Source organism: Rhinoraja longicauda, chromosome 10, assembly GCF_053455715.1.
Source record: "Rhinoraja longicauda isolate Sanriku21f chromosome 10, sRhiLon1.1, whole genome shotgun sequence".
NCBI classification, from domain to species: domain Eukaryota; kingdom Metazoa; phylum Chordata; class Chondrichthyes; order Rajiformes; family Arhynchobatidae; genus Rhinoraja; species Rhinoraja longicauda.
Window position 1 is genome coordinate 44932404 of NC_135962.1, and position 24999 is coordinate 44957402.

Genomic DNA, 24999 nt, shown 5'->3' on the forward strand with positions numbered 1-24999 from the left:
TCAGAGTCAGCAAGCGAGTCTGCTAAGCGCTCCAAGCTCTGCTAATCTCAACATCCATCCCCCTCCCCCCGCCGCCACCCCAACACACGATTGTTACAGCTCGGCGGCAGGTGTGGGTGAGGGGAGAGGTGGAGAGATGATACTTGGTAATGCCTCCCTCCCATTCGGCACGAGATGCCTGCAACAACCGGTACGTCCCAGTACTGACCCCCAAACAGCAACCACAGCAGTTCAACCGCTAACTCAGAGAGAGAGAGAAGAAAGAAAGGAAAGCAAAGTGCCTCTGCCACAGTCAAACTCCGACCACACGGCCCATCTCCAAATCACTTGATCCGCCACACAGTGATAAAGTGAGGGAAGCTTAACTAGCCTAGAAAAAAAAAGATCTTTAAAAACTCTTCATAAGATTTTCAGAAAGTCAAAAATTATATAAGTCAGAGCTAGATTAAGTTAGATCAACACAGGGTTGATCTGTTATAAGTAGCTTTCAGCAAATTAATTATATATTAACAGTAGATGCAAAGTACAGCAAAGCTAACAGCCAATATCTTCGCAAACAGTTAAAGGTACTACTATGCTCTGGATACTTCTACAGATCAAAAACATCAGTAGCCATCAGTGTATTTGTACACTTGGACCACAGCAGTGCCACCATATCCATTTTGTCACATTTACAACATAGAAACAGGCTAACTGGGTCCTTTCTATTGACGAGGGCAGTTTCAGCATTCAATTCAATTCAAGGGTGCAGAAGTCGTCCCCCCACCCCCCTCCTATTTAATTCCTGTCATAGAAACATAGAAAATAGGTGCAGGAGTAGGCCATTCAGAATCAATTGCAAATTAGAGTGCAAGAAAGAACTGGTGTTACTGGTCAGACTGCAGAAGGTGCAGATGACACCAAGCCCCGACAGGCAAAACAAGTTAGGCAAAGTGCCCAAGTGTAGGAAGGAACTGCAGATGCTGGTTTACACTGAAGATAGACACAAAAAGCTGGAGTAACTCAGTGGGTCAGGCAGCATCTCTGGAGAAAAAGAATAGGTGACTTTTCGGGTCAGTCTGAAGAAGGGTCTCAACCCAACACATCACCAATTCCTTTCCTCCAAAGATGTTGCCTGACCCGCTGAGTTACTCCAGCTTTTTGTGTCCATCATAGTGTCGAAGTGGGTTGATAACATAAAGCGTAGATCAGTGCAGCACAGGGACAGTCCCTTCGGCTCGCAATGTCCATGCCAAACATGATGCCAGGTTAAACGTATCTCCTCTGCCTGCACATGATCCATGTCCATGTGCCCAACTAAAAACCTCTTAAATGCCACTATTGTCTCTGCCTCCATGCATTCAATATTGACCAATATGGAGGAGCTGTGCACTGGAAGAATGAAAAACAAAAATCACAACTTGTCAATGTGCCAAAAATTGCCAATGATGAAACTGCTGACATTGTATAGATTTTATGGGGGGGGGGGACCTTCTCCCAACTCCCTACCTTTGCCCTTCCTTCTCCAAAGGCAAAATCATCACAATCTAGCAGTCAACCAAAAAGGAAACGCTGATCTAAGTAACTGAAACCAGGCAGAAATCAGAGGAAGTCGCATTCGTGGCTGCTGAATGCTCGAGTCAAACTACTTCCCAGCGCATCAACCCACTTCCTGACATCATGACGAGCCCATAACACTGCGGGGAGCAGCGAAGTTGTGATAGTTATCTTTCTTGCTGCCAGAGAGCTCATTACAGAAGTACGGCCACTGAAACCCGCGAAGGGATGGGGCCCTGAATTGCCCAGAGAACAGAACAACCCGAGAATTATCACATTTTAACAGTCACTGTTTAAGATGAGTTAAGGAAGAAAAAAAAATCACCTAGAGAGTTGCGAATCTGTGGAATTCTCTGCCACAGAAGGCAGTGGAGGCCAATGCACTGGATGTTTTCAAGAGAGAGTTAGATACAGCTCTTAGGGCTAACGGAATCAAGGGATATGGGGAGAAAGCAGGAACAGGGTACTGATTTTGGATGATCAGCCATGATCATATTGAATGGCGGTGCTGGCTCGAAGGGCCAAATGGCCTACTCCTGCACCTATTTTCTATGTTTCTATGACAGGAATTAAATAGTATGGGAGCAGTTCATTCTTGCCTGGACCAACAAGGAGATATCCACAGTAATAATTGGTGAAAGAAAGATCTGGAATACTATCTCAAGCTACGAATTGCAACAAGCAGACAAAGAGGAACAAGTCTTTGGGTTAACATATGATGAGCGTTTCACGGCACTGGGCCTGTACTCACTAGAGTTTAGAAGGATGAGGGGGTGCCTCATTGAAACTTCCGAATAGTGAAAGGCCTGGATAGAGTGGATGTGGAGAGGATGTTACCACTAGTGGAAAAGTCTATGACCATAGCCTCAAAATTAAAGGATGCACCTTTAGAAAGGAAATGGACTAATTTATTTAGCCAGAGTTTGGTGAATCTGTGGAATTCATTGCAACAGAAGGCAGTGGAGGCCAAGTCAATGGATATTTTTAAGGTGGAGATTGATAGGCTCTTGATTAGTATGGGTGTCAGGGGTTATGGGGGAAGCCAGGAGAAGAGGGTTGTGATGAAAAGATAGATCAGCAATAATTAGGCAGCAGAGAAGACTTGATGGGCCGAATGGCCTAATCCTGCTCCTACAACTTATGAACTGATGAAGTCCCATCCAGTGAAAAATCCAGTCAGTGTTGTCATGGATTATTTTCAGAGAAACAGTTTCACAATAAAAGGAAGTATAGTGTTAGAATATGATACACAAATGCCCATATAATCTTCAATCTAGTCTCAACTAAATCATTTATATGAACGATTCTTATGATGACATCTTTCACGATCTCAGGAAATCACAAATGCACTTCACACCCAACGAAACACCTATTGTTATAGAGGGAAACATGTCAGCAAACTTGCACACAAATGGTTCTAAAAGTAGAAAAGAGATAATAAAAAGAATAAGTTTAAATTTATAAAATGCCTTTGTGGTCACATGACAAATACAATAATGCCTCACAGAAAACCGCGTGCTAATATTAAAACATCGACAAAATATTTAAACACATTCTGTTTTGCCTAGAAGCTAAATTTTGACCAAGGAACCTTAAGTCTGCAGGCCCAATAAGCCAGGTCAAGCAGAACAGCTAGTGAAGGGGGAAGCATCTAGGATATGACTCACGATATCACTAGTTTAAAATGACCATGAAAAGGATAGGGAGCATCAAAAGGTAACAGCAGTCAATACAAGATGGGCCAACTTCAAAGTGACAAAAACAGATCTAGCAAGATTCTCTTGGAATCAAAAGGTCTGAAGAAGGGGCCCAACTAGGATTGCCAACTTTCCAACTCCCAAATAAGGGACAAAAGGTGACGTCACCGCCCACGCCCCATGTGACCTCACCCAGCCAGCGGCCACGTGCTCCCGCTCCACCAATGGCAGCCGCCCGGGGCCGGGAGGCGGGTTGCCACGCAACCTCCGTTAGGTGATCACACACTCAGCCCTGCTTCCTGAACACACTCCGTTAGCTTACAGCGGCGCCCGGGCCTACAGTGGCACCCGGGCCTACAGCAGCACCCGGACCTAATACGGGACAAGGGCGGTCCCGTACGGGACAAACAAATTTAGCCCAATCTATGGGATGTCCCGGCTAATAAGGAACAGTTGGCAACCCTATGCCCAACCCAAAACATCACCGATTCATGTTCTCCAGCGATACTGCCAGACCCACTGAGTTGTTCAGCACTTTGTGTCCTTTTGTGTAAACCTGCATTTGCAGTTCATTGTTTCTACTTCTCAATCATTCCACTCTTTTAAATCTTTATTTCAACCGCAGCATTTCTTACCGTAACTATGCTCTTCTTAATCTCAATAAAACAATATACCCTTTATCCTGTATCTTCACTCTGTGGACAGCTTGATTGTAATCATTTCGTTGACTGGATAACACGCAATTTAAAAAGAGGCTTTTCACTGTATCTCAGTGCATATGACGATAATAAACTAAACTAATATTGGAATCAAACTTGACAGATCAACAAGTTATTAAATAATTGACGGTCTTTAAAAAGTGGAGATGCTTCAGTTGCTAATGAGAGAGAACAATAGGGAAATGAAAGGGTGACCAAAAAGATGCTGTTAAAAAGCTGGAACAGATGATCTCAAGTTGTGAACACAAATTGATTACAGAAATTTCAGTGGTGAAGTTTAAAAAAAAAAATAGCATGAAACAAAACACTGGCAATAAAGGGAAATCCAAAATTTTCTACAGGTTGTCCCCAGTTTACAAACGCTTGACCATGTACAGCCCGTTTGATCACACAAACGAGCATTTGAGAGATCGGCAGGATGGATTATCGGCTGCTGGGAGGACCACAGGTGACTGTTCTTGTCACAAGCTGGAATTTTGCACACTGATCCCACAGGGAATGTAAGAAAATAACTGCAGATGCTGGTACAAATCGAAGGTATTTATTCTCAAAATGCTGCCTCAGGGAAAATACATTCTAGTGAACATGTCAATATTCATTTAGTGAATCCCTTCCAGAAACATGCTATCCACGCCTGAAGCGGTGTCTTTTATTTTGACCGGCAGCGGCAGCGTCTTCATCCGCCTCGGATCGCGGGGCTTGGGTCGGCCCGCTGCGGACGTTTCACCGTCCGGCGCGGCCTGGAACGTGGTAACTAGAACAGCCTGACCGCGGGAGAAGACGGCAGGGGAAGAGAAAGGACATTGTGGCCTTCCATCACAGTGAGGAGGTGACTGGAGGAGACTCACTGTGATGGATGTTTCTTTCTGTTTCTTTTTGTTTGATGGTGTGTGTTATTGCTTATTTTTATTGCTCTTTTATTCCTCTTGTTGTTGGGCTGTGGGTAATCTTTCATTTCACTGCACATTTATGTGTGTGTGACAAATAAGCTTGACTTAAGTAGCATTTAAAATCTCATCTACAATAAAATCTCCTGGCTATCTATTACTCTGGGCCAACCCATCTCTGCAGGCACTCTCTGCTGTGTGGGAACTCGACTTGCGCCGATTTGGGATTCGGCATGAGGGGGCCGCCAAGAACAAAGAGGGACCATTGGGCTATAATGAAGAAAGATGCAAAATGTTGGTAACACAACGAGACAGGCATCAATCTCTGGAGAGAAGGAATGGGTCGTTTTGGGTCAAGACCCTTCAGACAGAGTCAGGGAGAGGGAAACTGGAGATATGGAAGGGAACAAATTGAATGCAAGATGTGAAAATGACAGATGAATACTATTGTAACTTTGTCGATGCCCTATACGCAGTGACTCTGCATACCTTGTGCATGATATGCTAAACAAAGAATGTCACTGTGCCTAGATACATGTGACAGTGACGCATCATTCATTAATTTCCAACATGCAAACTGTTTGGGTAACGAACAGTTTTTCATAACTGTAACCTGCCAGAATCTGGGGAGGACCTATACAAGCACGAGAACAGAAAAAGGCCAGCAAGAGACCAAGCATTAAACGTAAGAATTGGCCCCATGGCTCAGGTACCAAATGATGCTCAACCTCAGCTTTCATTAAGGAAGAAGATGGTTCTGAAGCCTTTGCAGTGGAAGATGTTATCGAAATTGTGGATTGGGTAAAGATCGAGGAACTGCCAGGCAGTCAGGATGCCGAGCTGACAACAGGTGATCTCAGAAAGGAATAGGAAATGAGATCGAGAAGAGTTCTGAGTTCATAAGTTCAAGGAGCAGAACAAGGCCATTCGGCCCATCAGGTCTACTACAGGCTGGATAAACCAGCCAGTCCAGTTTAATACATCTTGGGGTGTTGAGGAAATAAACGATATGGCCACACCCCTTGCCAAAATCTTCAAGTGTTGTTCATCCATGGCTGGTATCCAAGGACTGGAAATGTTCAAACTTTACACTCTTGTTCAAAAAAAAGGACAAGCCCAGCAACTACATACCATCCAGTTTAACCTCTGTGGATTAAGTTCAGAGTTCACAAGTTCAAAGGTTCTAGGAGCAGAACAAGGCCATTCGGCACATCAAGTGTACTCTGCCATTCAATCATGGCTGATCTATCTTTCCCTCTCAACCCCATTTTCCTGCCTTCTCCTCATAACCCCTGACGCCCGTACTAATCAAGAATCTGTCAATCTCCACATTAAAAATTCCATTGACGTCCTTCACAGCCATCTGTGGCAATGAATTCCACAGATTCACCACCCTCTGACTAAAGAAATCCCTTCTCATCTCCTTTCTAAAAGGTATGTCCCTTTTATTCTGAGCCTATGGCCTCTGGTCCTGGACTCTCCCACTAGTGGAAACATCCTCTCCACATTCACTCTATCCAGGCCTTTCATAATTCTGTAAGTTTCAATGAAGTCCCCCACCCCTTATCCTTTTAAACTCCAGCGAGTACAGGCCCAGTGCCTTCAAACGCTCATCGTATGCTCACCCGATCGTTCCTGGGATCAGTCCCGTACAGAGAACCAAGACTCAGCACAAGACTGAAGCCCAAGAGCTCGGAACCTCCAAACGGGAAGGCAAACAGCTGGCTTTAGGCTTGGCAATGTTAACCTGAAGAATGCTCTTACTCGGTGATAAGACTGAAATGGCAAAATGGTGGCTGTGGAGACAAAAGCAGTGGATAAAGAAACAGTACAGTGCTTTGTCTGCATATTCTTTCTAATATTAAATGAGTCTGTTACTGGAGATGAGAAAACTCATTCCAAAACCTTTGATGGAGATAATGAACCGGTTTATCCATCAACGTGTTAAATCACTAAAAAAGGTGTCCGATGGTACAATTACCGGTTCAAAAACCACAGCAACAATCTGCCAATTGCCAAAGATTGTTACTGCATCCCAGCTATTCCTGTTCCCAGAGTCACGATCCTGAGCCTTGGGAATATTTAAAATTTCCAGGACGGACTGCAACATTATAAAAAGTTAAAATCTGCATTAAAAAGAGATAATAATATTCAGAAACCCTCCACAGACGAAGAAGTCTCAGGTTTCTCCACGACTGACTTCAAATTCAAAAAATAAAAGTTTATCTCGCCACAGCAAACAACATTCCATGAATCATAGTCTACACAACTTAAAAAGGTTGCTAAATTAACATACTTTGTATGCGTGTGTGGGTGCATAGACATCATGCACAATTAAAGCAGTCTTGCATTCCAAGTGCAACCTCCTCAGTTTTATTTTGGTCACCAACGACATCATGCCAGAGGGGAAGGCAGGCTTCAATTAAAACTTCAACCATTAACTGGCTAATTACTTATTGTATCAATTTAACTCTTAAAAGGCATTTTGACATTTAAATACTCCAGCTGACGACAGCCCTCTTGCCACAGGCTGCGTCTGTTAACAAAAACACTGGTTCCATTCGAGTCTCACGCTCAATTACGATGACTCTGAGGAGACTTGTTTTCCCCGTGAAGCTTGGAGAAAGGCACAAGTGAACATGGCTAATGAGGAGCCATAAATGAGGAGCCAGGATGGCACGGGGACATGGAGCAACTAGCACCAAAGTAATAAATAACTACAATACCACCCCCCCCCCCACAATCCCTGTCTCCCCCCCCCCCATAAATAACCATAAAACCACCAAGCAACAACCACACCTGCCCCCCCCCCCCGAAATCCCACCACCCAAATGTCATCCCACCCAGCCACTCATCAATGGTACTTCATTGTCACTTATACCCTAGTAAGTGAAATTATTTTTTTGCATACAGTTCAATAACAATCATACCATACATTAGGCACAATCGTGCTTAATTAAGCACAAGAGTGAAAGATAGCGGATGATTTTCCCTGAAGTCAGTAAGTCACGCTGAGGTGGGGTTCATCAGACAAAGGCAACCTTCAATACTTCCTCGGGTGATCAGACAGCACCTCCTCTGTGCTGACAATGAATCTAGTCCCGTTCTCACTAGGAATTTACCCGCTTCTCATCCCCAGCTTAATCCAATGGAAGCTGGCGAATTTCCCACATATCCTTCTTCCTCGGCTTCAACTCCCTGTGCAAGTTGATTTAGGCTAGTCACAACAAATAACGGCACAGTGGCACAGCAGTAGAGCTTCTGCCCGACAGCGCCAGAGACCCGGGTTCGATCCCGACTATGGACGCTGTCTGTATGGTGCTTGTACGTTCTCCCTGTGACCACGTGCGTTTTCTCCACAGGATGTTCCGGTTTCCACCAACATTCCAAAGACGTACAGGTAGGGATTAACGGGTCCCTTTCAGAATGGCAGGCAATGACTAGTGGGGTGCCGCACGGCTCGGTGCTGATACCGCAGCCATTTACAATAAACATTAATGATTTAGATGAAGGAATTAAAAGTAACATGCTATGAGGATGCAGGGTGATTTGGACAGGTTGGGTGAGTGGGCAGATGCATGGCAGATGCAGTATAATGTGGATAAATGCGAGGTTATCCACTTTGGTGGCAAGAACGGGAAGGCAGATTATTATCTGAATGGTTTCAGGTTAGGAAAAGGGGAAGTACGACGAGACCTGGGTGTCCTTGTTCATCAGTCACTGAAAGTAAGCATGCACGTACAGCAGGCAGTGAAGCAAGCTAATGGCATGTTTGCCTTCATTACGAGAGGAGTTGTGTGTTAACCAGTCAGCGGAAAGGCAATAAATATATGGTTACAATCGAGCCATTTTTACTGTACATAAGGGAATAACATTTCGTGCAAGGTAAAGCCAGTAATATGTGATCAAAGATAGACAAAGTTCACCAAAGGGGTAGAGAGTAGTTCAGCACTGCTCTCTAGATGTGGTAGGATGATTCAGTTGCCTGATAACAGCTGGGAAGAAACTGTCCCTGAATCTGGTGGTGTGCATTTTCACACTTCTACACCTTTTCCCCAATGGGAGAGGGAATAAGAGGGAGTGGCCAGGGTGCGACTCGTCCTTGATTATGCTGCTGGCCTTGCCGAGGCAGCGTGAGGTATAAATGGAGTCAATGGAAGGGAGGTTGGTTTGTGTGATGGCCTGGGCTGCGTCCACAATAGGCGGCAATTTCTTGCGGTCTTGGATGGAGCTGTTCCTCCAAACCAAGCTGTGATGCATCCCGATAAAATGCTTTCTGTGGCGCATCTGTAGAATTCGGTGAGAGTTGTTGGGGACATGAACTTCCCAAGCCTTCTAAGGGATAAGAGGAGTTGGTGTACGAAGTGATCATGGAAACTGGTCATCACAACCATAATACAAACAAACTGAAAGACCAGTAAGGGTATTGAACCAGCAGAGAGTATTCATTAAGACTAGTTCAGCCTGCTCCACGTCACCAAATTGACATACAATAGAACTTCAAAAGATGTTTTACAAGCAATTATAAAAAGAAGAACTGGATACTCCAGTTGCCAACTCATTCCGATCAAGACATTGATAATGTATGCATGTTATCATCAGTGCGCTTCACCCTCCATTATTTAGGAAAGGTACCATTCCTCCTAAATTATTTAAGTGCTTCAACATTTGTTCCCATAGCCACTCTCAGAAACCCAGCATGGAGAACTGTCCAGCACAGGAACAAGTCCTTTGGCCCACAATTTACTTGCCAAACTTAACGCTAACTTAAGGGCCTGTCCCCCTTTAGGCGATTTTAAGGCGACTGCCAAAGTCATAGCAGATCGCCGAACTTTTCTTTTACCCGACGACAATGCCGAGTCAGGTCGAGATTACAGCGTCTTCGGAAACATCGCGAAATTCCCACGCTGTCAATGCTTCTCCGGCGTCCTAATTTTCGCTGAAATCACTGACAAGTCGGTAAGTACTTGAGAGTTTTGAACTATAACACCTTGTATGGGTTGCTTAAAAACCAAGCTTCACTGTAACAATGAATAAACAGGATTTACTTCCAGATTACTAATAGCTGTATTAAAGAAATTATTTTTAAAAGTGGTTCAGTGGATTTTTGTGAAATGTGTGTGGGCATTCTTTGAAAATGTAAGGGAGATGCATATCTGGTTTCTGGGTTGAATATCTGGGTTTGGAGCCCAATTAAAATGTAATGGCTGCGGCCAAAAACATTACGAAAATTCCCACGCTTACCTAACCGTCAAACTGTTGCCTCCAATCTACCTGTCAAATGTCCTGATGGTAAATAAATTTGTTAAACACAAGCATTTTATGGTATTTCGAAATGACTTTACTTATTTTAATATTATGTGCTTCTAAATGCATCTTAAGAGAACCTATCAAACCTGGGGACAGCATGCGACAGCGCCCGCAATAAGCAACAATACCTGGCGACAAGCCAGCTGTCGCCGAGAAATTTCAAACCGTTTGATTTCTCAGCGACGCGCCGAGATCCACTACGATCCTTGGAAGACTCCTCATGACCATGCCCGCGACACCCCGGCGAACTGTCGGCGACAGCCTAGTCGCCGGCAGTTGCCTTAAAATCCCCTAAGTGGGACAGGCCCTTAAACCACAATTAAGAGTCAATTGTACAGAGGAGCCCCATCTGTTGGCTTAGATCAGGGTTACAATAGAAGATGACAACATTTGGCCAACTCTCTCATCTCTTCCACTTTACTTCTTATTACCGATTTGAAGCGTGCGAGACGTCAAAAATATTAACCGTGAGAAATCGCATGGGAGGAAGCTCTGCTGACCACATCTGTCCCTCAGTTGCTACGGTAACACACCCCAACCCCACTGTCACAAAGGTGACATCAACAGAACAGAATGTGTCCCTTGCTGGAACAGAAGAGAAACCCAAAGATAAATTGCAACTTAAATGCACCTTTTTATGTTTTTAATTTTAATTCAAATGACTTTTTACACTTGCAATTCTTAAATATTAAAGCAGCTATAAAAATATCTGGTGTTTTTCTTTTAACCTTAAAATAAATTGGAGGGACAGGAAATGCAGATAGACATGGAAACCAGAAAATGCAACCCAAAATAAATAAAAACAGACCAGTTTACACAGGTTTTCATCGTCAGGAATTTCATGCTTTCCACACCTAGTTTCATACAGATTTCCATCTCTGAAAGCTGATTCTGCAATCTTTGTCCACATAACAGTATTCCTTTTAAAATATAATTTCACTTTGAGGAAACAGCTGTGCAGGACTTGATAAATCTTCCTCAACTTGTTTTTTCTTAAATGAACAAAATCTCAATTGTGGCCGACTGGCTCGAACTTGTCAATTGTTGGATCTCTCTCAATAGATTTTGTGAATATTTGCCTAACATGGTGCCTGGACCTTCAGGCACTTGTGGGCCAAGGGTGGTGAGCTGCAATATTTGAAGGACTTAGACTCTGCACTTCCAGGACTTGCATTGCCTGCAAAGGTTGGAATTAATCAATGTGACCAAATCCTAGTCATCACCGTGCATCAGGGAAAACAGTGGAACACACTAAAGATAAAACGAACTAAGAGTAGACTATTCAACAAGATCATGGCTCATCTAACCTCAATGTCACTTTCCTTCACTTACGCTACCCTTCTATTACCTTAATATCCAAAAATCTTATCAACCTGTCAAATATACACAGTGATCTACTCCCACAAAGCCCTCTTTGATAGAGAATTGCACATCCAAAATAAATTTCTTCTGTCCCGAATAGCTGAATCCTTGTTTTGAGACTCTGATCTCAATTCCACACATCAACAGGAGAATCATCAGTTCCGCATCCATCCTATTGATCCCCTTATCTGGACTCAGTACGAATTCTCAGGGAGCATCTTTCTTGCCTTCCTCCAGTCTGAAAAACATCCATTCAACAAAAACTCTACCAGCCCAGTAAGAAAAATATGAAGTGGACGTTTCCGTTGTCAGTGGGTCTAGAATGAGAGTGCGGTCTCAGAATAGGGATTGATGAGCAATCTTTGCACTTGTGGGGTGGGGAAAGCTTTACAAAGGTTGACATTCCCATTAGAGTGCTGCGGAGGCAAGTCTATATCCACAGCCAAAACTAGCAAACCTTTGGGCAGATCAAAGAACGTGGGCGCAGGCAGGAAATGGAACCAACACAAAAGGTTGAATCAGCCACAATCTCAATGAAAGAAAGAGCAGACACGAGGAACCAGGTGGCTCTTCCTGGGCTTGCTTTCTCCACACTCCAGCGCATATCAAACATTTAAAGTGACGGGGCCTTTTATCAGAAAGGATTAAATGGAAGAAATGGAGAAATCTTCGTCCGTAAAGATTTTATTTAAAAGTCCCCATTTTCAACAAGATTCCGAAATAAAGAATCTTTGCATCCTCAGGTCATAGACTACCTTCTTCAGCCTCATTTGGAACATTTTGTAGACATTTTAAATGAACTGCGCAGAATTTTAAAGAAAGCAAATACTGTTAACCTTTCTGGATAAGATCAAAGTATTAAAATATTTGTCTTCCACCTTCAAAGACAAAGGGAATATTGTGCAGTCAATAATGAGTGGGAGGTCAGTATAAACTTAGCCGTTTATTTGAGATTCACCTCAAGGGTTTAGGTAGCCAAATGTTTGGTTTTCTCATTCTAACTTAAATCTCCCACGAGATCTGGACTACAGTTCACACACTTAGCTGGTCTTTGGTGCCATTATTTGGCTACTAACTTTAATGCAAACATTTGCCTCCAGGCTTTATCCAAAACCAATATAAACACAACCGTGCCAGGTTGGGAAAAAGTACATTACATCCATCTCCAAATATTGCTGGGCAACGATCGAGTTTGCAGGTGACCTGTCAAAAGCAGTGTATTCCCGCTATGTACTATTTCCACCTTCCGGTATTCTAACTGGGAGCAGACAAATATACGACTAGATAACGTGAAATAAAGAAATTGTTGAAAAGTTACATCAGTCTGCTTATGTACAGATGGACAAGAACAAGCCTCTGGAAGAAGAGAGCCATTTAATTCAGAGCATTGATACATCAGTGTTGGTGCTCTACACAAGATTTCTTCTAATCTTCCTCTAACCCAGACATTTTCTAATCATCTCCCCCCCCCCCCCCCCCCCACCATTATCTTACACTTATGAAAGGGAAATCATGCTTGACTAATCTTCTGGATTTTTTTGAGAATGTGACAAGTAAAATGGATGAAGGGGAGCCAGTGGATGTACTGTCTCTAGACTTTCAGAATACCTTCGATAAGGTCCCACACGGGAGATTGGTGAGCAAAATTAGAGCACATGGTATTGAGGGTAGGGTGTTGACATGGATAGAAAATTGTTTGGTAGACAAGAAGCAAAGGGTAGGAGTAAATGGGTCCTTTTCAGAATGGCAGGCAGTGGCGAGTGGAGTGCCGCAAGGCTCGGTGTTCGGGCCGCAACTGTTTACCATATATATTAATGATTTGGATGAGAGAATTAGAAGCAACACTAGCAAGTTTGCGGGTGACACAAAGCTGGGTGGCAGTGTGAACTGTGAAGAGGATGTTAGAGGTTGCCGGGTGACCTGGACAGGTTGAGTGAGTGGGCAGATGCATGGCAGATGCAGTATAATATAGATAAATGTGAGGTTATCCACTTTGGCAGCAAAAACAAGGAGGCAGATTATTGTGTTAGGTGAGGTAAGGGGGAAGTGCAGCGAGACCTGGGTGTCTTTGTACACAAGTCACTGAAAGTTGGCGTGCAGGTACAGCAGGCAGTGAAGAAAGCTAATGGCATGTTGGCCGACATAACGAGGATTTCAGTATAGGATGAAAGAGGTTCCTCTGCAGTTGTATAGGGCTCTGGTATGACCACATCTGGAGTATTGTGTACAGTTCTGGTCTCCTAATTTGAGGAAGGACATCCTTGTAATTGAGGCAGTGCAGCGTAGGTTCACGAGATTGATACCTGGGATGGTGGGAATGTCATATGAGGAAAGATTGAAAAGACCAGGCTTGTATTCACTGGAGTTTAGAAGGATGAGAGAGGATCTTAGAGACATATAAAATTATAAAAGGACTGAACAAGCTAGATGCAGGAAAAATGTTCCCAATGTTGGGCGAGTCCAGAACCAGGGGCCACAGTCTTAGAATAAAGGGGAGGCCATTTAAAACTGAGGCGAGCAAAAACTTTTTCACCCAGAGAGTTGTGAATTTGTGGAATTCTCTGCCATAGAGTGCAGTGGAGGCCAAATCACTGGATGGATTTAGGGGGGAGTTAGATAGAGCTCGAAAGGGCTAGTGGAATCAAGGGATATGGGGAGAAGGCAGGCACGGGTTATTGATTGTGGACGATCAGGCATGATCGCAATGAATGGCGGTGCTGGCTCGAAGAGCCGAATGGCTTCCTCCTGCACCTATTTTTCTATGTTTTTATATTTCTACTTCTCCTTTACAAATACACGTGGCATCTACCACCACATCTTGCAAACACAAGGGGGGGGGGGGTCAGGGGAGGAAAAATGGAGCATGATAGTCAGAGGTCAACTCTGGAACACCGGCTTCCATCAGAGAAGAGATGGCGAGTCAGAGTCACCAGTAGGAACAACTGGGAAGAAAGGAAAACAACTTAAAGATAATCCAGAGACAAAGAAAAGGCATTAAAACAAAAAGATGGGAATCCATGACAAAAATTAGACCAGGAGAAAAAGGTTCTGCAAATGAATGGATAGAGAAATTTTAAAAAAAACTGCAGGTGCATGAAATTAGGTTTGTAAAAAAAATAAAAATTGGAAAAACAGCATTCATGAATTTGTAAAAATCTGACAATGTAAAACATGACAGGAATACTTATTTTAACAACAAGGAACTGCGGGTGTCAGTTTATACCGAAGATAGACACAATGTGCAGGAACAACACAGCGGGTCAGGCAGCGTCTCTGGAGAAAATGAATAGGCAACAGTTCAGGTCAGGTCTGAAGAAGGACGCTGATCTGAAACAACACCTGTCCATGTTCTCCAGAGAGGTTGCCGGACCCAAGGAGTTACTCCAGCACTGTGCGTCCATCTCGGGAACACCCATTTACAGAATGTCCCCACGACAGGAACAAACAGCACTGATGTTATTTGACTTTTTAACCAAAGTGTCATAGTTGTCCAAATACATTTCTTCTGGATGCAAATTACAATGACCTTTCACAGAAATAAGTTCTGCGGCTTGCTGTGTCAAGTCAAGCACGAGGGTTGCCAAGGGGCAGCTTTTTGATAATTGCGGGTGGAATCAGCTGCAAAATTAACTAACATCCCTTGTGACAGCTTCCCTTAGCTTTAGAGGGAGATATAGAGGGACTGTCCTGAATTACTTGACGGAAAAGACAATTATCCTGCTAGGATAAATAGTTTTTACCCCACTGCTATAAAGGCACTAAATGTAGCCGCCAAGGAACGCAGGGGCGATACATAATAAGAGACTGTGAAATCGACAGAAGGATGTAGGGTTGGGTGTTTATGCGTGCTATTTTCATGATATTTATTTTAGTTGTTTATCTTTTTTAAAATATTTTACCTTGTATGTATCGTTAGCTTTTAGAAATGTTTGAATGGTGCACTGACTGGCTGACATTTTACAATTTCGTTGTACATGGCTCATGTTACAATGACAATAAAGGAACTATACTATACTATACTAACTAATGCAGGCAGACAAGCTCTTTGGCCCAACTTGCCCATGCTGAACAAGATTACCATTCTTTGCAAGACTACAAACTACAAGGGAGCTAAACTGTACTGCCAAATAACTTTATATAGACACACGTTGCAGGAGTAACTCAGCAAGTCAGGCAGCATCTCTGGAGAAAACAGATGGGTGACGTTTTGGGTCCCGGCCTGAAATATCACCCATCCTTTTGCTCCAGAGATGTTGCCTGACCTGCCGAGTTACTCCAGCACTTTGTGTCTATCTTTGGTATATACCTGCAACCCAGTCAAATAAATATGGCTATGCTGATGACCTGGCCATTCTACTCAGTAAGCCATCCTGGGAAGCAGCAGAAGAGGGCCTCTCTGAAGACATGAACATCCTGTCTTCATATTTGAGGAACTGGCGTGTTAAGCTCAGCACGGGTAAGACAACATCCTCAATGTTCCATCTTAACAACAGGGAAGCGACTCGCGAGATGCACGTCATGGTGGATAACGCCCGGTTACAGTCCCAGCCCGCCCCCACGTACCACAGAGTGAAGCTCGACAGAACGCTGTCATTCAAACAACACCTGGAAGGTGCCAAGGCAAAGATAAGCGCCCGTACCGCACTGATACGCCGCCTAGCCGGCACCACATGGGGAGCCACGACGAAGACACTGCGCGTGTCCACAGTGGCCCTGGTGTTCTCAGCTGCCGAGTACTGCGCCCCGGTCTGGTGCCGTAGCCCTCACGCTAAGAAGCTGGATGCTGCCCTCCGGACTGTCTCCGGATGCCTACGAGCTACCCCAGTAAACCAACAGCCCGTCCTTGCTGGCATCGCTCCAGCCATCAGACAAGAAGCAGCCACGCTGGCCCTTCCTCGAAAGGCACAGACTGGTGATTTCCACCTTCTCCATCAGATCGTCACAGAGACACCACGACATGTGAGCCTCAAGTCACGGCGCCCCTTTGCCATGCAAGCCCACGGGCTGCTCTGTACAACACCGGTTGACACTTCCAAGGCCACCTGGGTCAAGATGAGATGGAGAGACCAGTGGAAGTCAGCGGAACCATCTAGGCTACACCGCTACATCGGTGAACCCATGGACGTCCCTGGCCAGGACCTGCCCCGAAAGCAGTGGATAACCCTCAATCTCATGAGGACAGGCGTCGGACGCTATGGAGTAGCGATGAAGAGGTGGGGTCTCGTGGACAGTGCCTTCTGCGAGTGTGGGGACCCAACACAGACAGTGGAGCACATAGTCACCAGTTGCCCCAAATACCGGCCACCGAATGGTGAACGAGGTCTGATTGACCTGCACGATGACACGTTGGCCTGGCTCACCTCAACGGAGCTGCAGGTCTAAAAGACATACGACAGAAGAAGAAGGCCACATTTGGAGTGTTGTGCGATTTTCTAGTCGCTCTATTACAGGAAGGAGGTGGTGGCTTTGGAGTAGGTGCAGAAGAAGTGGGTTAATTGCAGAAGCGGTTGCAGATGGCGTGACAGACAAGGGATAAGTCAATAGTCAATTTATTTGTCATATACACATAAATGTGCAGTGAAATGAAAAATTACCCGCAGTTCAACAATAAGACCAATAAGAATAATCAATAAAAATGCAATAACACATACAATCATAAACCAACACCAAACAAAAGAAACATCCATCACAGCAAGTCTCCTCCAGTCACCTCCTCACTGTGATGGAAGGCCAGAATGTCTTTTTCTCTTCCCCTAGTACTCCAGTTTCTCCAGAGCGAGAGAGAGATTTTCCCGTTCTATCCAGCAAACGTCAATTTTCCTTGTCAGGACACCCAGTGCCAAGAAAGCTTAAGAAATCTTCATAAAATATGAAATAGGACGCATTGATATGAGGCAAGCAACCCTGTTGGAACATGTAAGTAAGACACCACCTACATAGAGGTTGGTTAATTTGCCTTTAACCTACTCCATCAAAAATCAGAAGTGGACGAGACTGTGGAGTTGTATTTGAGAAATAGGTTGCTATTTTATCATCCACCCAATCCAAACCCATTCATTTTCAGTGTTAAGATACCCTGTGTTCCAGAAAATTCTAGCATGTGGATCGAGACTGAAGCACCAAGAAACAAAAATTGCATTTATATAATCAGTCTTCACAAGTTCAGGACTTACTGGACCAGTTTATGGCCATTTATCAAGTAAAAGTAACCCCTTTTAAAGCACATACGTGGGAGACATTTATTTGCAAGCATTGATTATTTAGTCAAAAGTAACACAAATAAAACTGAAGCTTAATTACGAAATATCGTTGGCAGTTTTGTATTCCACGCAGAAAGGACACAATTTGAAATCACATTCCTCCACCTCAACTATTTTAGGTCAAGCCCGAACTAGTTGTACAACCTCCTTGCATTCAATGGAATTCAGTGCCATTTGTATTAACTTTAATAAACACAATATAAATGATACCACCAATGAAAATATGAAGGATACTTCCTCCTCCTCCCAGAAATATATAAAGCATTTTCATCACAGAAAAGTGACACGGTTCTTATTTCACAATATCTCCATTCATTCAGCTACTGCTAACACCAACTCTTAAAATAGCCAAATTTCTTGCAACTTATAGAACATCCTTTACAATGTTTCAGAGAAAACTGCAGTCCCACAGACCAACATCTGCAGAACCACTTTTTCAGAATCAGAATCAGAATAACCTTTACTGTCATCCAAAAAAAAACAAGTCTTTTGGACAAAATTCCATTACCCACAGTCCAACAATAAGAACAATAAAAATAAGCAATAACACACATAATCACAAACCAACACAAAACCAAAAAAAAGAAACATCCATCACAGTGAGTCTCCTCCAGTCACCTTCTCACTGTGATGGAAGGCCAGAATGTCTTTTCTCTTCCCCTGCCGTTTATTACTTCATGCACCCAAAGAAACGTTCCCCGGCCAATTGAGAAATCAGTCGTCTTTTAAGCTGCTAATTTTCTTCTTCCTATGGATGTCACATCATCATCAGCTTTAAAAATGACTCTTATTTCGTGTACCGAAATGTCACCCATTCCTTCTCTCCTGAGATGCTGCCTGACCTGCTGAGTTACTCCAGCATTTTGTGAATAAATACCTTCGATTTGTGCCAGCATCTGCAGTTATTTTCCTACACTACATATTTCGTGCACCGTCCATCTTTTAAAATAAGCATGTCATCGACAGGATCCAATAACAGTGATGACACCCTGCAAGAATGGCCTCTCAAAATATCATTAAACCAGTCAACAGTTTACACGTTTGCACAAAGTTGCCGAGCATGATTCAACAGATCAAGCAAGCTCCACAGCCTAGAATGAGAGAAGCATGACTCACCTGCACAACATCTATGCCTCTTTTCCTGGAAAATAAATGACAGAATCATTAGAGAAAGTCTTGAAGCAACATTGAAAAAATATTTTTTTAATCAACAACAACATCAACATCAACAAAACTTTATTGTCACTCGGCACAACACCGAACGAAATTTCAGCAGTCACACAAACACAGCAAAAAAGAAAAGAACACAGGACACCCGACCCCAACACAAACATCCATCACAGTGACTCCAAACACCCCCTCATTGTGATGGAGGTAACAAAACTTCCCCTCTCCTCCCCCCGCACCCACGGACAGACAGCTCGACCCCCACCGAGGCAACAGACACGCACAGCCCCCGCAAGGGGATGGAAGGCCCCCCGGCCGAGCCGCACCGGGCACTGAAACGTCCCGCGGCCGAGCCGCACCGGGCACTGAAACGTCCCGCGGCCGAGCCGCGCCGGCGATGTTAAGTCCCGCAGCCGAGCCGCAACGGGCACTGAAACGTCCTGCGGCCGAGCCGCGCCGGCGATGTTAAGTCCCGCAGCCGAGCCACACCGGGCACTGAAACGTCCCGCAGCCGAGCCGCGCTGGCGATGTTAAGTCCAGCGGCCGAGCCGCGCCGGGCGATGGAAGGCCCCGCGGGCAAGCTGCGCCCCGGGGAAGAGACCTAATAAATTGCTGGGTAGGTGATTCTGTTTTGACCGCAAAATGAAATTCTTATAACTATTGTACAAACCAGGGACAAAAATAGAAGTGGACATTAAGAATCACTTTTTTTTTTAAATTGACTTTCCATTTATTGCTCATTCCTACATTTACTTGATAACCTTATGACATGGTTGACATGGTTTTATCTCTGTTCATCTCCAGCCTTTGTTATTCTCCACCCTGTCATTCAAATCCTCACTCACCTGCATCCCACTTATGCCTTGCCAGGCTTTGTCCCATTCCCACCTCTCTTTTCCAGCTTTCTCCTCCAGACTACAATTAGTCCAAAGTAGGGTCCCGACCCAAAACGTTACCTATCCATTCTCTCCATAGATGCTGCCTGACCACTGAGTTACTGCAGCATCTTGCGTTTTACTTGATATCAAAGATAGTTTGCCAAGCATCTTCAGAGGACAGTTAAGAGTCAGCTACATTTCTCCTTGGTCTGGAGTCATGCAAGTGTCAGGATTTTTTTTTTTTTAAAGGATACGATGACATTACTGAACTCCTGTCCAAGGCCTGGGCTGCTGGTGCAGAAGCACGTTCAAATCTCACTATGGCACCCGGGGAATTAAAGTTAAAGTGCTGTAATTGAATAAATCTGAAATAAAGTGCAAGTAACAGCGAGGAGGAAAACAAAACAAGCTGCTGGAGGAATTCAGCGGGTCAAGCAGCATTTGGGGAGGGAAATGGACAGTCTGTATTTCAGGTCGGGACCCTTCCCTTAGCCAGAGTCCTTGTTACTTACTCCAGATTCCAACATTGTCAGTCTTTTTTCCCTCCGGAGAAACAATGAGGCTGGAAAAGCTGGATTATGCTGAAAGTCTGTCAGATCCACTGTTATCCTTCTACCCTTCTACCCATATCAGCCCTAATGTAAAGCCAATTAGTTCAATTGATTTCTAGTTAAAATAGCCTGAAGGATAATCACGAATGAACTATTAAACGTGGCCTTGCCTGGTGATATTCACACCCGGGTGATATTTGACGACATTGAAAAAATCATCCAAGCATTCATTTCCTCCCGCCTAGACTACTGCAACTCCCTATACACTGGGATCAGCCAATCATCCCTGTCCCGCCTGCAATTGGTCCAAAACGCTGCAGCGAGACTCCTGACAGGTACCCGTAAAAGGGACCACATCACCCCGATTCTGGCCTCTCTCCAGTGGCTCCCAGTACAGTACAGAATCAACTTCAAGCTCCTCCTATTCATATACAAAGCCCTAAACGGGCTTGCCCCCCCCATATCAAAAATCTTCTAACCCACCACTCTACAGGTCCCTTAGGTCAGCCGACTTGGGGCTACTGACTATCCCACGGTCTAGGCTTAAGTTCAGGGGTGACCGCACTTTTGCGGTTGCAGCTCCTAGACTGTGGAACAGCATCCCTCTCCTCATCAGAACTGCCCCCTCCATCGACTCCTTTAAGTCCAGGCTCAAAACCTATTCTACTCCCTAGTGTTTGAGGCCCTCTGAGGGGGCGCTGTGAACGGTTTATGTATGTGCTGTTATGTTTGTGTGCCATTGTATGTTCGTTCTTAGTACCTGAACTGATGTACAGCACTTTGGTCAACGTGGGTTGTTTTTAAATGTGCTATACAAATAAAATTGACTTGACATAACAAGAGGAGTTGAGTATAGGAGCAAAGAAGTCCGTCTACAGTTGTACAGGGCCCTGGTGAGACCGCACCTGGAGTACTGTCTGCAGTTTTGGTCTCCAAATTTGAGGAAGGATATTCTTGCTATTGAGGGCGTGCAGCGTAGGTTCACTAGGTTAATTCCCGGAATGGCGGGACTGTCGTATGTTGAAAGGCTGGAGCAATTAGGCTTGTATACACTGGAATTTAGAAGGATGAGGGGGGATCTTATTGAAACATATAAGATAATTAGGGGATTGGACACATTAGAGGCAGGAAACATGTTCCCAATGTTGGGGGAGTCCAGAACAAGGGGCCACAGTTTAAGAATAAGGGGTAGGCCATTTAGAACGGAGATGAGGAAGAACTTTTTCAGTCAGAGAGTGGTGAAGGTGTGGAATTCTCTGCCTCAGAAGGCAGTGGAGGCCAGTTCGTTGGATGCTTTCAAGAGAGAGCTGGATAGAGCTCTTAAGGATAGCGGAGTGAGGGGGTATGGGGAGAAGGCAGGATCGGGGTACTGATTGAGAGTGATCAGCCATGATCGCATTGAATGGCGGTGCTGGCTCGAAGGGCTGAATGGCCTACTCCTGCACCTATTGTCTATTGTCTATTGACTTGACCCAGAGAGAGAGAAAAAAAAAACAGAATTTTGCCTTACCAGAAAAATATTTCATGAATCAGACAGATCTTAAGACAATACATTAACTTCACAATTACTAATTCGTGCAATTTAAATTCTAGATTTATTTAATTGACTGAATTTTAATCCTCCATGGGATTCAAACACAGCTTCAGATCATGGCTCTGGATTACAAGGCTTGTACTTAATCACTATGTTACAACGTGAATTAAACAATGTGTAAGGTTTGTAAATTGGAAGCACAACTTTGAAAAAAGGCGCAGAAGTGTTCAAATATGAACAGGGACCAAAACCACAGAATGGTCGCAGAATTAAAGGATGCCATTGAATATTTCAAATCAACACGAGCTCCACATTAGAATAATATGGCTATTCCTACTCTCCCACATAGCCACCCTCACAATCAATAGTCTGACAAGTTCTTTGGTTTTTAGATATTGATTGACCATCGATTTTCTGGCACCCTTGGTTGCAGAACCTTGCCGTATTATCTGTTTTGCCGGTTCAACAGAGATCACGGCCTTGGGGAGGCCAAAATACCGTCCTGCAAAGTCAACCGTGGAAGTCGGCTGTGGGAACAGATCTGCCGGCTTTGGCCAGCCACGGCTGCAATCGGCAAATTCAACCTGTTAATCGGTCGCTATGGGAACAATTCCGCTGACTCCAGCCAGGCCGGAGTTCCAGAGCCCCGGCCGCAGGGGCCATATTCAACACACCAATCGGCGCCAAAGTCCCGATGAGGTCGAGATTGATCGCTCACCCGACCTAGATGTCACGTTTTCGGGAAGTGGGGGGGGGGGGCACTTCAAGTGCACTCTCGTTATTTTGTCCGGATTAAAGGACTTGCCGGAAAATCAGTGATGGACCCGAACTTATCCACTTCCCGCAAAAGCCAAAATTTAATCAGCCTCCATTAATATGCTTGGCACTGTTCTCCACATCCCAAATACTCACTGCCTAAAAACTGCCTTGTGCCACTTTTGGCTCTTTCCCCCCCATCACATTCATTCCATGGCCTCAAGTCCTTGATCCATTCCCCCAATGAGAACAGTTTCTCTATCTACTCCATCTGTACCTTCCACAGTTTTAAATCTTCTGTCAGATCAGTTTGCAACCTCAGCAACATAAAACTACATTATTGATAAAGGTGAATGGCAAGGCAAGAGATCCAGTCACAAATTTTGTGATTATAATCTTCCTCACATTTGCAACCAAATGATAAAAACTGAAATTTTCCCAAAATCGAAAATCTCTATTTTCCTATCTACAAGTTCAAGGAGAGTCCATACGGCATGGGCAGACTTTAGACAAGACAGGACATATAAAAACATTAAATAAGCACAAGATAATCCAAACTGTTCCAACATTTGAGCTTGGAAACACTGTCAAGTATTTTGTGAAACAATGCAGGGACATTATGTTTCATAGCAATTTAAATGGAATCCTAATGCCAACAACTCATTGCTTCAGCTATGATTCCTCCCTAAACTTTACCCAAAGGATAACCCCTTCCTGAACTGTACAAAACAATGAAAATTTATACAAAATAAAAGTTTTTCCTTTCTGTGCCTGGCTACAGAATTTGGCACCAAAGAGCCTGATCTTGCCCTATCAAAATTGGCCACTTACCAAACCTTAAAGGAGGTAGACACAAAATGGAGTAACTCAGCGGGTCAGGCAGCATCTCAGGAGAGAACGAATAGGTGACGTTTCGGGTCGAGATCCTTCTTCAGAAGAGACCCTTCTTCAGAAAAAGGGTCTTGACCCGAAGCGTCACCCATTCCTTCTCTCCCGAGATGCTGCCTGACCTGCTGAGTTACTCCAGCATTTTGTGTCTACCTTCGATTTGAACCAGCATCTGCAGTCATTTTCCTACAAACATTAAAGGACTTTTCACTTGACAAACAGCACCGAGCCATCCATTACTTCAGGTAGCCCTGGCATGCCGTCTCTATCCCTCCCCCACCCAAGTCGCACTAACTTCTCGTTTTCACCCAACAATGGCCTGTTTTCTTCATCAGTTACTTTTTTGCATCTCTTTCATTCATTGTTCTGTCGCTCTCTACATCATCGCCTATATTGCTCGTTTCCCTTATCCCTAACAAGTCTGAAGGGTCTCGATCCGAAAGGCCACCCATTCCTTCGCTCCAGAGATGCTGCTTGTCCCACTGAGTTACTCCAGCTTTTTGTGTCTATCTTCATTACATTAAGAACCCAAGTTCAATTCTGGGTTCATTGACTTCAGAGTTTACATGCAACTGGCCTCAGAACTGTAGATTTTGGGAAGTACCAACTCGATGGCATGGACCCTTGATCTTTGCAAAGGCTAATGACCATGGAATGGGAACAAGAACGGACCACTGCACGGTGGCGCAGTGGTAGAGTTGCTGCCTTACAGCTCCAGACACCCGGGTCCGATCCTGACTACGGGCGCTGTCTGTACAGAGTTTGCATGTTCTCTCCGTGACCTGCGTGGGTTTTCTCAGAGATCCTCGGTTTCCTCCCACACTCCTAAGAAGTACAGGTTTGTAGGTTAATTGGTATAGAAATATGGAAAATTGTCCCTAGTGTATAGGATAGTGTTAATGCGTGGGGATCACTGGTCGGTGCGGACTCGGTAGGTCCAAAGGACCTGTTTCCGTGCTGTATCTCGAAACTAAACTAAACACTGAGCCTCCCTGGCCAAAATCGTAACGGACGCCTGTTGGCCAGACTTGCATTAGTCCAAGGACCCAGAGACACCCATGAAACAACAACATTAACAACAAAATAACATATAGCGAATGAAGTGGCCGTAGAAGTGCAACAGGCTACATTTTACCTTAAATCAATCATATCATATCATATATATACAGCCGGAAACAGGCCTTTTCGGCCCTCCAAGTCCGTGCCGCCCAGCGATCCCCGTACATTAACTATCCTACACCCACTAGGGACAATTTTTACATTTACCCAGCCAATTAACCTACATACCTGTACGTCTTTGGAGATGATGGTTCCCCTCTTAACATATTCATCAATTCTTACATATTCAGGACATGCATCAAATTTAATCATACAATTATTCTATTCACCGTGTCTGCCAACCATGCCTGAGCATTTTATTTTAACCCCCACCCCACCTCCATGAAAAGAGGGGT

The 24999-nt window shown here is 44.3% G+C and overlaps 1 protein-coding gene across 6 annotated transcripts in view; it reads right to left on the bottom strand.

Annotated features, from left to right (window-relative positions):
* itpk1a (inositol-tetrakisphosphate 1-kinase a) overlaps window positions 1–24999 on the bottom strand; it is a 201733-nt gene that overhangs the window by 151658 nt on the left and 25076 nt on the right. For all 6 annotated transcript variants that reach the window (XM_078406789.1, XM_078406788.1, XM_078406786.1 and 3 more), the window contains one exon: window positions 18888–18912. In XM_078406789.1, the coding sequence (XP_078262915.1) occupies window positions 18888–18912 (25 nt within the window). The remainder of the gene's footprint in view (window positions 1–18887; window positions 18913–24999) is intronic.